The sequence below is a fragment of the Cebus imitator genome, unplaced genomic scaffold (assembly GCF_001604975.1).
Source record: "Cebus imitator isolate Cc_AM_T3 unplaced genomic scaffold, Cebus_imitator-1.0 Scaffold237, whole genome shotgun sequence".
NCBI classification, from domain to species: Eukaryota; Metazoa; Chordata; class Mammalia; order Primates; family Cebidae; genus Cebus; species Cebus imitator.
The window spans coordinates 2572278-2585384 of record NW_016107552.1 but is presented as its reverse complement, the minus strand read 5'-3'; the positions used below and the strand labels follow the sequence as shown (position 1 = coordinate 2585384).

Sequence of the window (13107 nt, the reverse complement as noted above, 5' to 3'; positions counted from 1 at the left end):
AAAAAAAAAAAAAAGCAGGGGTTGCAGTCCCAGTCTCTGACAAAATAGGCTTTAAACCAAAAAAAGATCAAAAGAGACAAAGAAGGGCATTACATAATGGTAAAAGGATCAATACAACAAGAAGAGTGAATGATCCTAAATATATACACACCCAATACAGGCACACCCAGATACATAAGGCAAGTTCTTAATGACCTACAAAGAGACTTAGACTCCCACACAGTAATAGTGGGAGACTTTAACACTCCACTGTCAGTATTAGACAGATCAACAAGACAGAAAATTAACAAGGGTATCCAGGACTTGAACTCAGATCTGGACCAAGCAAACCTAATAGACATTTACAGAACTCTCCGCCCCAAATCCATAGAATATACATTCTTCTCTGCACCACATCACAACTACTCTAAAATTGACCACATAATTGGAAGTAAATCACTCCTCAGCAAATGCAAAAGAATGGAAATCATAACAAACAGTCTCTCAGACCACAGTGCAATCAGATTAGAACTCAGGATTCAGAAACTAACTCGAACTGCACAACTTCATGGAAACTGAACAACTGGCTCTTGAATGTTGACTGGATAAACAATGAAATGAAGGCAGAAATAAAGATGTTCTTTGAAACCAGTGAGAATGAAGACACAACATACCAGAATCTCTGGGACACATTTTAAGCAGTGTCTAGAGGAAAGTTTATAGCAATAAATGCCCACATGAGAAGCAAGGAATAGGCATAGGCATAGGCAAGGACTTCATGACTAAAACACCAAAAGCAATGGCAACAAAAGCCAAAATAGGCAAATGGGATCTAATTAAACTTCAGAGCTTCTGTACAGCAAAAGAAACAATCATTAGAGTGAACTGGCAACCAACAGAATGGGAAAAAATTTTTGCAACCTACCCACCTGACAAAGGGCTAATATCCAGAATCTACAAAGAACTAAAACAGATTTACAAGAGAAAAACAAACAAACCCATTGAAAAGTGGGCAGAGGATATGAACAGACACTTTTCAAAAGAAGACATACATGAGGTTAACAATTATGAAAAAATGCTCATCATCACTGGTCATTAGAGAAATGCAGATCAAAACCACATTGAGATACCATCTCACGCCAGTTAAAATGGCGATCATTAAAAAATCTGGAGACAACAGATGCTGGAGAGGATGTGGAGAAATAGGAACACTTTTATACTGTTGGTGGGAGTGTAAATTAGTTCAACCATTGTGGAAGACAGTGTGGCAATTCCTCAAGGACTTAGACATAGAAATTCCATTTGACCCAGCAATCCCATTATTGGGTATATACCCAAAGGATTATAAATCATTCTTTTATAAAGACACATGCACATGTATGTTCGTTGCAGCACTGTTTACAATAGCAAAGACCTGGAACCAACCCAAATGCCCAATGATGATGGACTAGACAGGGAAAATGTGGCACATATACACCTTGGAATACTATGCAGCCATAAAAAATGATGAGTTCATGTCCTTTGTAGGGACATGGATGAACCTGGAAACCATCGTTCTCAGCAAACTGACACAAGAACAGAAAATCAAACACCACATGTTCTCACTCATAGGCAGGTGTTGAACAGTGAGAACACATGGACACAGGGAGAGGAGCATCACACACTGGGGTCTGTTGGGGTGGACTAGGGAAGGGACAGCAGAGGGTAGGGAGTGGGGGAGGGACAACATGGGGAGAAATGCCAGATATAGGTGATGGGGATGGAGGCAGCAAACCACATTGCCATGTATGTACCTATGCAACAATCCTGCATGTTCTTCGCATGTACCCCAGAACCTAAAGTGCAATAAAATATATATAAAAATAAAAAATAAGAAAAAAAATGATACAATGGACTTTGGGGACTTGGGGGGAAAGGTGGGAAGGGGGTGAGGTATAAAAGACTACAAATAGGGTACCATGTATGATGCTTGGGTGATGGGCGCACCAAAATCTCACACATCACTGCTAACGAACTTACGCATGTAACCAAATACACCTGTACCCCAATAACCGATGGAAAAATAAAAATAAATAAAAAAAGACAAAAAAGAAATCTTCTTTTCCGAAAGGAAGTCATATGCGATAGTCTTCCTGCCAGCTTCCTATTTCCTTTATGTTTTCATTCTCTTCTTGTCTTTTGGAGTAAAAGTATTTCCGTGAAGAAACTGGGAACAATTCTGAGGTCCAGGACCTTCTGTTATCAGCTTAGAGCATTGGGAGCGATTTCCACATAAGGCAAATATTTCTGAAGCACATTTTTTATTATTTATTTATTTTTAACACCATCCAGGTTACCTTTCCTGAATGCAGCCAAATACATGATTTGAAATCACCTGTCTGTTAATACTTTTATAATGGACGTGAGGTTCCAACCTGAAAAGCCAGTGCTTTCATCTGTGGGTTAATTCCTTTCAAAAATACTTATTTGCTTTAGTTGATTTTTGAAACATCTCTTTGCAGGAATCCTGGCAATAAATTTTTTCCTCCTTGTAGCTTTGGAACACTGCCGTTGAGCGAGAACAATCCCTATCATAACTCCTAGGATTGAATTACAGCCAAATTGAAATGATCTGTGCTTTGGAGAGGAGAGTTGGCAAGGATGCATGGTCTATGGCTCGTGTGTTGTAAGATAATTGTAACCATGGCAGTGGTGTGTTTCCTATATTATGTTTCTACATTTAAGTGATGAGAGTTATCATAGGGAAAAAACCCACTCGTATGTTTCTAGTTGAATTTAAATTATTCCAACGTGATTATTACAACATTAGAAGTAGCTGTTTCCTGTGGAATAGCAGGCTCAGTAATTTGCTTTATCTCTTGTGCAAGTGGCTTCTGCCTGGGCCAGTAATATGTTTTAATAAGGCAGGTTTCCAGGAAGACGTAACCTAACAATGATAACTTTAAAAAACCTAGATAAAAGAATATGAAAAGCTTGATAATGAGGAAGACCGCCTTTGCAGAAGTCGACAAATTTATGATGCCTACATCATGAAGGAACTTCTTTCCTGTACACATGTAAGTATTTCTTCTTATTCTATTACTTTAGTAATAGATGAATATGGGACCATGTTCAGTGTTTCCAGAATGAAAGTAAAACAGTAGAAAGGTGTTTAAAATTGAAAAATGCATGCCCAGAATGGAACCCATTTCTTCTACTTCGTCGTTTGTTTCACGGTAATATTAACACGACATGTGTTGCTCCATGTAAGTTTATTTTATTTCCAAAAGCTGATACTTTCACTGCAAAAACCGATGAAATAAAATTGCTAATTTAGATCAACTGAAGAAACGGTTAGTTACAATTCAAGACATTCTAAAGGAAATTAAGCCTTATTATTTTAAATTGCACTATACTTTAACAATTAAGCTAATCAACTATTGAGAAATATAAATTTTAAATGGTCTCTTTGAACGAATAAGGTGGCTTATACACATTATGTTAATTTTGTTCGTTAATAAATAGCAGTTGAAAGTTGTTTTTTTTTTTTTTTTTTTTTTTTTTTTTTTTTTTTTTTTTTTTTTTTTTTTTGCTTGTACATCAGATAAACAATCTAATTTGGTCATTAGGATAAACCAGGTTCCTAGGAAATTACTCTACCAGGAGTAACTGGAATAATTAGTAATGAAAATTTACCATGTGATGTCTCTACCTTAGGAATGTTTTCCAAAGGTCCTGGCCTGCTCTATCAAACGCAGTAGCCACTAGCTGCATGTGGCAATTTACATTTCACTTTAAATTCACTAAAATCACATGAGAGTAAAAGTTTAATACCTCAGTTCTTCATGAGCCACATTTCCAGTGCTCAGTGGTTACATGGGGCTAGTGGCTTTTGTATTGGATGGCACAGATGCACAGCAAACACTCCCATTGTCGCAGAAAGTCCTGCTGGATAGCACTGGTCATGGTGATGGTATATTTTGGTGCTTCTGTATTCACTGTTTATTTACAGTTCTTGCTGACGTTTGTGTAACTGTGGCGTGCACTGCTCTCTGTTCCTTGGACCCACCTGGCTTGGTGAAGGAATTTCTGGGCTAGGACTAATTATTGCTACTCCATGCCTTGCTGCCTCACTAGGGAAGGACTGAACCCTTGGAGAATGCCAGATGTTCAGTGGGAAAGCCTCCGTAAATTTCGTTTTTATGTAGTTCAGCAATTTAGAGAGTGTTTATCCATATGATGGTATTTTTAAGCCTTTCTTCTTATTGTACATTATTAAAGAAGACACAATTTGAAGTTCTGAGCGGGGAGGATATCATAGTAATTCTTTTATTTTTTTGAGATGGAGTTTCGCTCTTGTTGCCCAGGCTGGAGTGCAATGGTGCTATCTCGGCTCACCACAACCTCCGCCTCCCAGGTTCAAGCGATTCTCTTGCCTCAACCTCCCTCTGAGTGGCTGGGATTACAGGTGTGCACCACCATACCTGGCTAATTTTGTACTTTTAGTAGAGATGGGCTTTCTCCATGTTGGTCAAGCTGGTCTCGAACTCTTGACTTCAGGTGATCTACCCACCTCAGCTTCCCAAAGTGGTGGGATTATAGACATGAGCCATCGTGCCCGGTCATCATTGTAATTTTTATCGGTGGAAGCGCCATTGTTTTTGCCCTGATTCCCCTCTCTGTGGTTACAGTAAGACTTTCCTTAACTTACAGCCTTTTACCGCTATGGCTTGACTTTGGAATCCTGACATGAATTCTTAAGAGTTTTTTTTTGTGTGTGTGTATTTTCTCTTGTATAGTGGAAATTTTAAATTTTTAGAACCCCATTATCAGTTTGTTGATGGATGTATGCATTTAGGGCCCAAGCAATCCTCCCACTTCAGCCTCCAGGGTAGTTGGGACTACAGGCGCACACCACCATGCCCGGCTCATTATTTTTATGGAGATGAGGTTCCGCTATCTTACCCAGGCTGATCACGAACTTCTGGGCTCAAGTGATCCGCCTGCCTCGACCTCCCAAAGTGCTGGGATTGCAGGCATGAGCCAGTGCACTCGGCCTGATAATAGGATTCTTTGCACTTTATTATCAGAGTGTCCTTGAACCCTTTTGGAATTACATAAAGTCAAACCCTGCACTGGTCGTTCGTCTGGGCATGCATCTAAGAATTGGATGCCCAGAGGAACAAGCATTTGCTGGGATTGCCTCTAAATACTCAACAGATTTTTAAAGAATGTTAATATAATTATCATAGTTATTGTTTAGTAATTGCCGTGTTCAATTCATCTGTTGTGATATTATATAACATACACAGGTTCGTTACATTTTATTAAAACATGTTATTTTTGACTTCTGATAGCCTTTCTCAAAGCAAGCTGTAGAACACGTGCAAAGTCATTTATCCAAGAAGCAAGTGACATCAACTCTTTTCCAGGTAAGAGAAAATCATTCCGAAATACACAGATAAACTTTGTTTAACACCTGGCCGTGGTGACATTCTTTTTGCATGTGGGAATACACCAGAGGACTTGCTCTGTAAGACTGTGTTCTAATCTGGAGCTTTAATGGAACAATTGGAGTTTACTATTGCTTGTCTTCTCCTTGCAAAGTGTGCTTCTATCAACATGCTTCGTAAAGCCTTTTCTGAAAAAAGGCCACTAGAGCTTTGTGGTAACATTGTGTTCTAGAAATCAGTCAAGGTAAGACATCAGAGAAGAAAGTTTTTTCCCATTTGATCTTCCAGCACCTGTGATGAGCGAAGACTCGACAAGATTTATTTTGTAGTGCCAGGCTGTTGATACTTGCTGTGATTATCCTCTACAGGAAATACGATTTATTTTCAAGATTCAGGAGCAAATGTTTGAGTGATCTTTGAGTCATGGGAAATTGTATGTTACCTTGGCTGTTTATATCTTGAACACACTACAGTCATATAGGTTTAGATGACAAGACTTGGAAAATCAGATTCACAACTAATCGGTCTATATTTGCCATTCTTTAGAGGAAATGGTTTCACTTCCTCCCAAAAGCCTTTTCCATCCTATGTTTTTTATAGAGGTGGCAGTGGTTTACAAGGACAGTCAGATTCTCAAATGAATAAAGTGCTTTTCATGTTTCTGTGAGTTGCAAGAAATAAGAAAGAATGTCACTGAGTAATATAGTGCTTTTAATAGATGAAAATAATCACCTCCTCTTTTTCCTGGTCATTTAAAGGGAGGTAAGCTGACTTTGGCATCTGATGGTAGTATTTATAAATGCAAAATGGATTTAATTATTCAGCAGAGCAAATATTGATTTGACAGCGCGTTTAGATAGCAACAAATTGGGTGATACCTTTCTGTGACAATAATTGATTAGATGGACTTTCATAAATGTCATCGTAGCTGTCTGGATGGTCGTGGGTTATAAGCTTGGGTTATAGGCTCCGAAATTCATTGACGTGAGGGTTTGAATCCCAGGGCCATAGCTGGAGGGCCTTGGGTAAGCTTCTACACCTTCCTAACTTCAGTTTTCTCATCTGTAAGGTGGAGATGACGCTGCGCTCTCCCTCAAAGGGAGGTCTTGAGGATTCAGTGAGGAAGGGGCACATGGGTTTCTTTTTACGGGGCCGCCTATCACTGTGCTCCACAAATGTTACCTAGGATCACACGTCTTACAGTCAGAAAGAACCATGTGAATATCTGCTTTTTGTTGTCCTCATGATATCTGAGTGTCAGAATTTCAGTTTTCATTTGACTCTGTCATGGTATGTAGGCAGCCTGATACTCAATTACGTTTAGCATTGCTAAACTATACCTCATAATACATGAGTTTTACAAATCTGGTTTTAGTTTCTACTATAACATAAATAACATTGGAAAAAAATCATTCCAGTTGAGATATAGAGACCACTAGGATTATTTTCATACTTTCAAAAGACTTTCATTTAGGAGCGATTTCTTCATATATCTTTAAAAAAACACTTTATTGATTTGTTCATTAAAAAATTAGTGAAAATAATTTTCTGGCTAAATGGATGTAGAATGGGTATTATTCTTGTTTCAGAGGTGAAGAAAATATTTTGAAGTTTATTAAAACAAAGAGTGTATCAGTGCAATTCTGTCTCATGTACCTTTAGAGCATAATGACTAAAGTATAAATTGAAGTTACGTGTCTGAATGTCCTGTTCACAGAGAGGTACATTAACCAATAAAGTCAGTTGGAGTTCATAGTAAAACGTAAATGTTCTTAAAGTAAATACAAATTCTTTTTATTAAATTCTTTTTGTTGTAAGATTGCCTTTAGAGATAAGTAAGTACATAGGTCCTTTGGTGGCAGGCTTGTGAGGGGCCATGGCTTGTGCTTGGGTGCCTAAGATGCACTGGGTCCTGAGCTCAGCTCTCAGCATGCTTAATCTTGTCAAATTCTCACGACAGCCTTGCAACTTAGATACGACTGTCTCCTTTACAGATGAAGGAAACCGAGGATCGGAGAGGGGAAGGAGCCCGCCCCCGATCCCACTCTCGCGCTCTGGCCGTCGTGCTCCTTAGCAAGCCTGTCGTGGTTCCCTCTGTTGAAAAGTGGTTGCGTGGTATATTCTATGTAGTCTTAGGAATTCCCAGTGACACTCGTCTTTTACTTTATTAGCAGAAAGTAGGGATGTTTGATCAAGTATGAAAGAAAAATATTAATTGACACAATAGTTTTTATAAATAGAAAAATCTATGATATGTAAATGTAGCCTTTTCTTAGACCTTTGAACATGTGAACTATTTCGTCTCTTGAACCTCTGGAGGCTTGTTGAGGACTTGGCTAAGAGATGTGTGTTTCCTGGAATCCTAGGATTTCAGAGCTGGAAAGAACTTCAGAGAGAGATAGTTTAGCTTCCTCTTTTGCCACGAAGGGGACAAAGTCCATATGGATTTCGTAACTAGCTCTAGTGCCTTCCCCAGGACAGGGATGGCTCTGCAAGTTGGCATGGACTGGCTCACGCCTCAGCACCAGTTGCCCGCCAGGCTAGCATCCTTTCTGCTTGCAGGAAGCAAGGCTCCCAGAAGGACTGCAGCTGCCTCCCAGCCCATGTTTGCTTCCTGTGGCTTCTGCAGACTTCCTATTCTCGTCGCTTGGTTTGTACTGTTCCGTGATGTAGTCGTTCTTTTTTTTTTTTTTTTTTTTTTTTTTTTTTTTTTTTTTTTTTTTTTTTTTTTTTTTTTTTTTTTTTTGGTAAACTTTCAGGATGGTCTGTGAAGACATTAAAAAGGTTAAATTTGGATCATTCAATGAGCTGAGGGCGCCTAAATGCTTCCCAAAACTAACTAATTGACTCTGGAAATGTTTCCCAAAATAGACTAACTGACTCTGGGCTGACCCATGACATATTGACACTTTATATTTTTATATTTCTTGATTTTAAAAGTCCATCACATGGAAAAGGAAAGCTGGTGCTGTTGATTCAGTAATGGGTAAAGTGGCATGACGTTAAATAGATGGTAGTTGTTTTCCAAGAGGGGAAGAGCTCTGTGCATGTGAACCAGGAGCCCGTAACCCCAGTTTAGCCATGGACCTTCTCAAAGACCTTGGGAGAGCAGCTGCCTGCATGGATGAGGAGCTTTACATGCAAGATGAGGTGTGGGATCGGATCGTCTCTCCCCTGTGGTTATCTCTATGACTCTAAGAGATAGAAAATCAAGAAATAAAACAGCTAATTAAAAAAAATTTAACTCCATGGATCTGTTAGCTTTGAGTTTAAAAAACTCAATGCAGATGCTTTTACTAGCTTACCAGATGTGCCACATAACTTGTGGGGCCCAGTGCCACGTGAAAATGCAGTTTTCCTCGTACAGAAGTGATTAAGAATTTCAAAATGGCAATAATAGAGCTTTAAACCCAGCACCAGGCTTTTCTGAGTCACGCCTCCCATGAAGAGAGCTCTGCTCATGTAAGAAGTGTTTGTGACTTGCCAGAAGTCATATTAGATAGTAGGAATACAGTGGCAAACAGGGCAGACCTCTCTGTCTTCATAGCGTCAAGGGTGTAGATAAATATTGAGGAATCCATTAGCGAATGTTGGACAAGCACAGAGAAGGGCAGGTACCAGGCACGATGCCATGGGGAGTGCATAACTGGGAATTTCACTTAACCTGAGTCTCATTGGTTTGTGTTTTTTTGATACATTCTCATTCATTCAGTGTGGAATTTCTTTTTCATCTCTTCTAGCCATACATAGAAGAAATTTGTGAAAGCCTTCGAGGTGACATTTTTCAAAAATTTATGGAAAGGTATGAAACTTGATGCATACATATACAAGTTTTTACTGTGTCTGCGTACCTCATTTTATGCCACAAATGCTGTCCCTAAAATGTGTGTTAATTATTCAGCAAATATTCATTGACTATGTGCAGTGTGCCGGGCTTTGTATTAAACTGTTTCCTCAGTGTTTTATATTATAATTTTAGGGTTTGTCTATCTTAACATCCCTTTGATCTTTAATTTCTTAGCTTCAGTATGATCTAAAGTATAAATACACTGAGGAACCTCAATTTTAAAAAAGTATCTTATTGGGAGACCTTTGCTAATAATACAAACTTAACTGTAGTTTATCCGATCCATTTGCTTGGATTTTGGAATCATGTCTCCCAAAGTAGGACAGGCCTGAACTTGATTCCTTATGTAGTAATAGAATTTAACGACATAGGTCAATGTGTGTTGATGATCGTATACATCATTAGATACCTAATAAATATGCCCCTTGGTTACTCAGACTATAGAACATGTTTATCATATAATATTCTGTAGTTTTTTAAATAACATGTATAAAAATGTCCAGCCCATATGCTTTTCAGGCACCTACTGGTCAGTTCTTCAGTGTTTTGAGTATGTTTCTGTGACAGTGCACCACTGAAATCGGACCTTGTAAAACAGAACCTGCATTGATGCTGACTTGACTTTATCAGCTTGGTTAATTTCTAGACAATTTACATGATGATTATATCTCATGCTGGAGCTCTCGGCAGCTGCTCCGTAATTGCACTTGAAGAACAAACGCTACTTTACTATAGTTTCCTTCTCCGTGTACTCACAGAACTAAAGCAATTAAAAAGAAAGTTGTGTTGCAGTTGTCCTGGAGTCCAAGAGATAATTTTATCCTGGAGTAGAGTCAATATGTTGGGAAACTAATATTCATACAAACGACTGCACACTTCTGAGTAGCAGCAGAAACTTTGCCAAAAAGCGCCGGCATCAAACGAAGAGGCTAGGCTGCTGGCTGAGGGCTGAGTGGCAGCCAAGCCCTGGGCCATCTCCGTGGCTGTCGATCATAAAATCTGACCTTTCCCAAGTCTTGGGTAAACCCAAGTTTTGTGTGATCCTCAGGAGAGAAGGGAGAGAGGGGGATGGTAATTAAAAGTGGGGAAGAGGTTCTCCCGTGGATATTTTATAGCTTTGCCATGCATCCTTTCACTTGGAACCAGGCTCACAGACGTGGTGATTTTCGCTCGTTGAGCCCGTCATTTCATATCCTGTATGAAGTCAGTATCATTTCATTTGCACAGTAAAGGCAAATGATGCTGTTTACATCGTTTAAATAAATTATTTTTAAAGTTGATTTGTTAATTTTTATCAAATTAGAAAACAAAATTCATGTCAGGAGATAAGTTTGGAGCTTTGATTTGGAAAAGCACAGGGACCCTATCCATGTGGTCATGTAGCCTTTGACCTCATCGGGACTGGGCACATGAAGGGCCTCAAGGAAAAGGCAATGTTTCCATGGCCGCCCTGAGTCTGATAGTAAAGAGGGGGCCATCAGCAATACAGGGCCATGTGCAATGTGTCCCCACCTTCCCTGAGGTCCAGGCAGGGCTGCGGGGCTGAGTTCCAGGTGAGGCCGCATTGGAGAGGGCAGTGGAGGCTTTCCGTCTTCTAGTTGAGAGCCATGAGCCTCATTCAGGCAGTGAAGTTCAGTTGCTCAGCGGGACAACACTGAGTCAGGAATCAGAGTTAAAAACACTCATTCTGCCCCACCCTTACCGCTTCCCAGGCATTTCTGTGTCTTTCACCTCTGATCTTCTCTCTGAGATCCTTTTAAGTCATCTGCAAGGGCTCTGGCTGCCTGAAGCCCTTAATTGTCCAGCTCTTTCCTTTGCCACAGTTCCCCGCCTATCAAAAGCGCCCCACTCAGTAACCAGGCATTGATTGGGAATAGCGCTCAAATAACCCCCATGGAGACAGGACGGAGGGAGCCTAGATACTCAGGGCCATCTGGACTTCCTAAAGCGGAACTTGTTACAGTAAATCCATTCTTAGTGGGCAAAATATGTGGGCACTTCCCTCTTCCTTGTTTGTTAACCCTCCTCAGCCAGTTGTAAAGTATGTCCGATTACCATCCTCCGTCACCAGCTCTAGACTCCAGAATCTCTAAGAAGAGAGAGTGTGAGCTAGCCCAAGAAACCAAGTGCATTTCAAAGACCAGTCATAGATTTATAAATGCAGAGTGCACCCAGATGTGGTTTTGCCTTTTAATTGCACCATGCTTTTAAAAAATAGGTTGAAATAACTCTTAGGAACTCTCAAAATACAATTTTAATTTACTAACTTCATTAGATACGTCAGGAGGCGCAGTGAAAAACTCTTTGTGAGTCATTTTAGTTTCACCGAAAATAAAGATGCTGTTGTAATTGCAACCGTTCCTCTGCTTTTGATTTTTTTTTTTTTTGAGACGGAGTCTCACTCTGTCGCCAGGCTGGAGTGCAGTGGTGTGATCGCGGCTCACTGCAACCTCTGCCACCTGGGTTCAAGCGATTCTCCTGCCTCAGCCTCCCATGCTTTTGATTTTTAATTTGATTATTAGCCTCAGAAATATTTGTTAAAGATCCTTATTTTTAAAAGGTCTGTTGGTCAGGTGTGGTGGCTTGTGCCTGTAGTCCTAGGATTTTGAGAGGCTGAGGCAGCAGCATCTCTCCAGGCCAGGACCTCAAGACGAGCCTGTGCAAAATAGCAACACCCAGTATCTACAAAAATAAAAAAGAATAGCCAAGTGCAATGGTGTGTACCGGTAGTGCTAGCTGCTTGGGAGGCTGAGGTGGGAGGATCACTTGAGCCTAGGAATTGAGGGCTTTAGCAAGCTAGGATTACACCACTGCACTCCAGCCTGGGCAGCAGAGAGAGACTTCATCTCAAAAAAAAAAAAAAAAAAAGGGTTACCATAGCATATGACAACTAAAGAAGAAACATGAAATCTTTCATTTGAATCATGAAATAAAGCCATGAATCCTGTCAAATGCATTGTGAAAAAAGGTTTGAGAAACTTACTTTATTTGAGAAGCAATCCAAGTAATGCCGTTCTAGTCTGTCATACAGTGTTTTGTAAATCCAGTGAATTTAAGATTTAACTTTTTAGTAATTATTTTATTCTCTTTTAGTGACAAGTTCACTAGATTTTGTCAGTGGAAAAACGTTGAATTGAATATCCATGTGAGTATCATCTTTTTCTTTTTTTAAATAAAAACATCCTCTGGCTTAACTTCATGAGAAAATGCTTTTTTCTGGAACATGCTCCCAGAGGGTACACTGCCCAAACAGACGTCTGTCTTACAGCTTTAAATACTGAGCACTCACCCTCCCGTGCTTTGTTATAAACAACTGGAGCTTTAGTTCTTTTTCATATTTACGTGAGAATGTGTTTATGTAAGAAAGGATATTTTAAGCAGTAATTGACTCTTTAACAAAAATAGTAGTAAAAATACAAATCTTTTACTTAATATAACTCCTTCATGTCCTTGCCTTCTGCCATTCTCATAAAGTTCCTTTTCTTTTTCTTATTAGTAGATGTAATAATACAAATTGGGTGTAATAATACAAATGATGACATCTTTTGTCATACCAAGGCTTCGTCTTCCTTTTCATCATTTCGAGAGTGATAAAAGCAATCTTCCAGTACAAGCCATGTTCTAACACATCATCTTAGTGTTTCATCTTTAAGTTTTGATTTTCAGTAATTCTTATTGCATCATCCTTAGTGCAGGTTTAATATGCACACATTTCTTTGCAGCCTCTCTTCTGTTTTACATTCTATCTTCACATAGGCTTGCAATTGCGCAAAACCATCAACTGGAATTTTTTTTTTTTTGGGATTTTTACTTGAATGTATTGTTGGAAGAGGAGTTTTTTTTTTTTTT

The 13107-nt window shown here is 39.4% G+C and overlaps 1 protein-coding gene across 2 annotated transcripts in view; it reads left to right on the top strand.

Annotated features, from left to right (window-relative positions):
* Positions 1-13107, top strand: part of GRK3 (G protein-coupled receptor kinase 3) — a 155269-nt gene that overhangs the window by 90987 nt on the left and 51175 nt on the right. For both annotated transcript variants that reach the window (XM_017498150.2, XM_017498151.2), the window contains 4 exons: positions 2934-3035; positions 5316-5390; positions 9152-9213; positions 12352-12403. In XM_017498150.2, coding sequence (XP_017353639.1) covers positions 2934-3035; positions 5316-5390; positions 9152-9213; positions 12352-12403 — 291 coding nt within the window. The remainder of the gene's footprint in view (positions 1-2933; positions 3036-5315; positions 5391-9151; positions 9214-12351; positions 12404-13107) is intronic.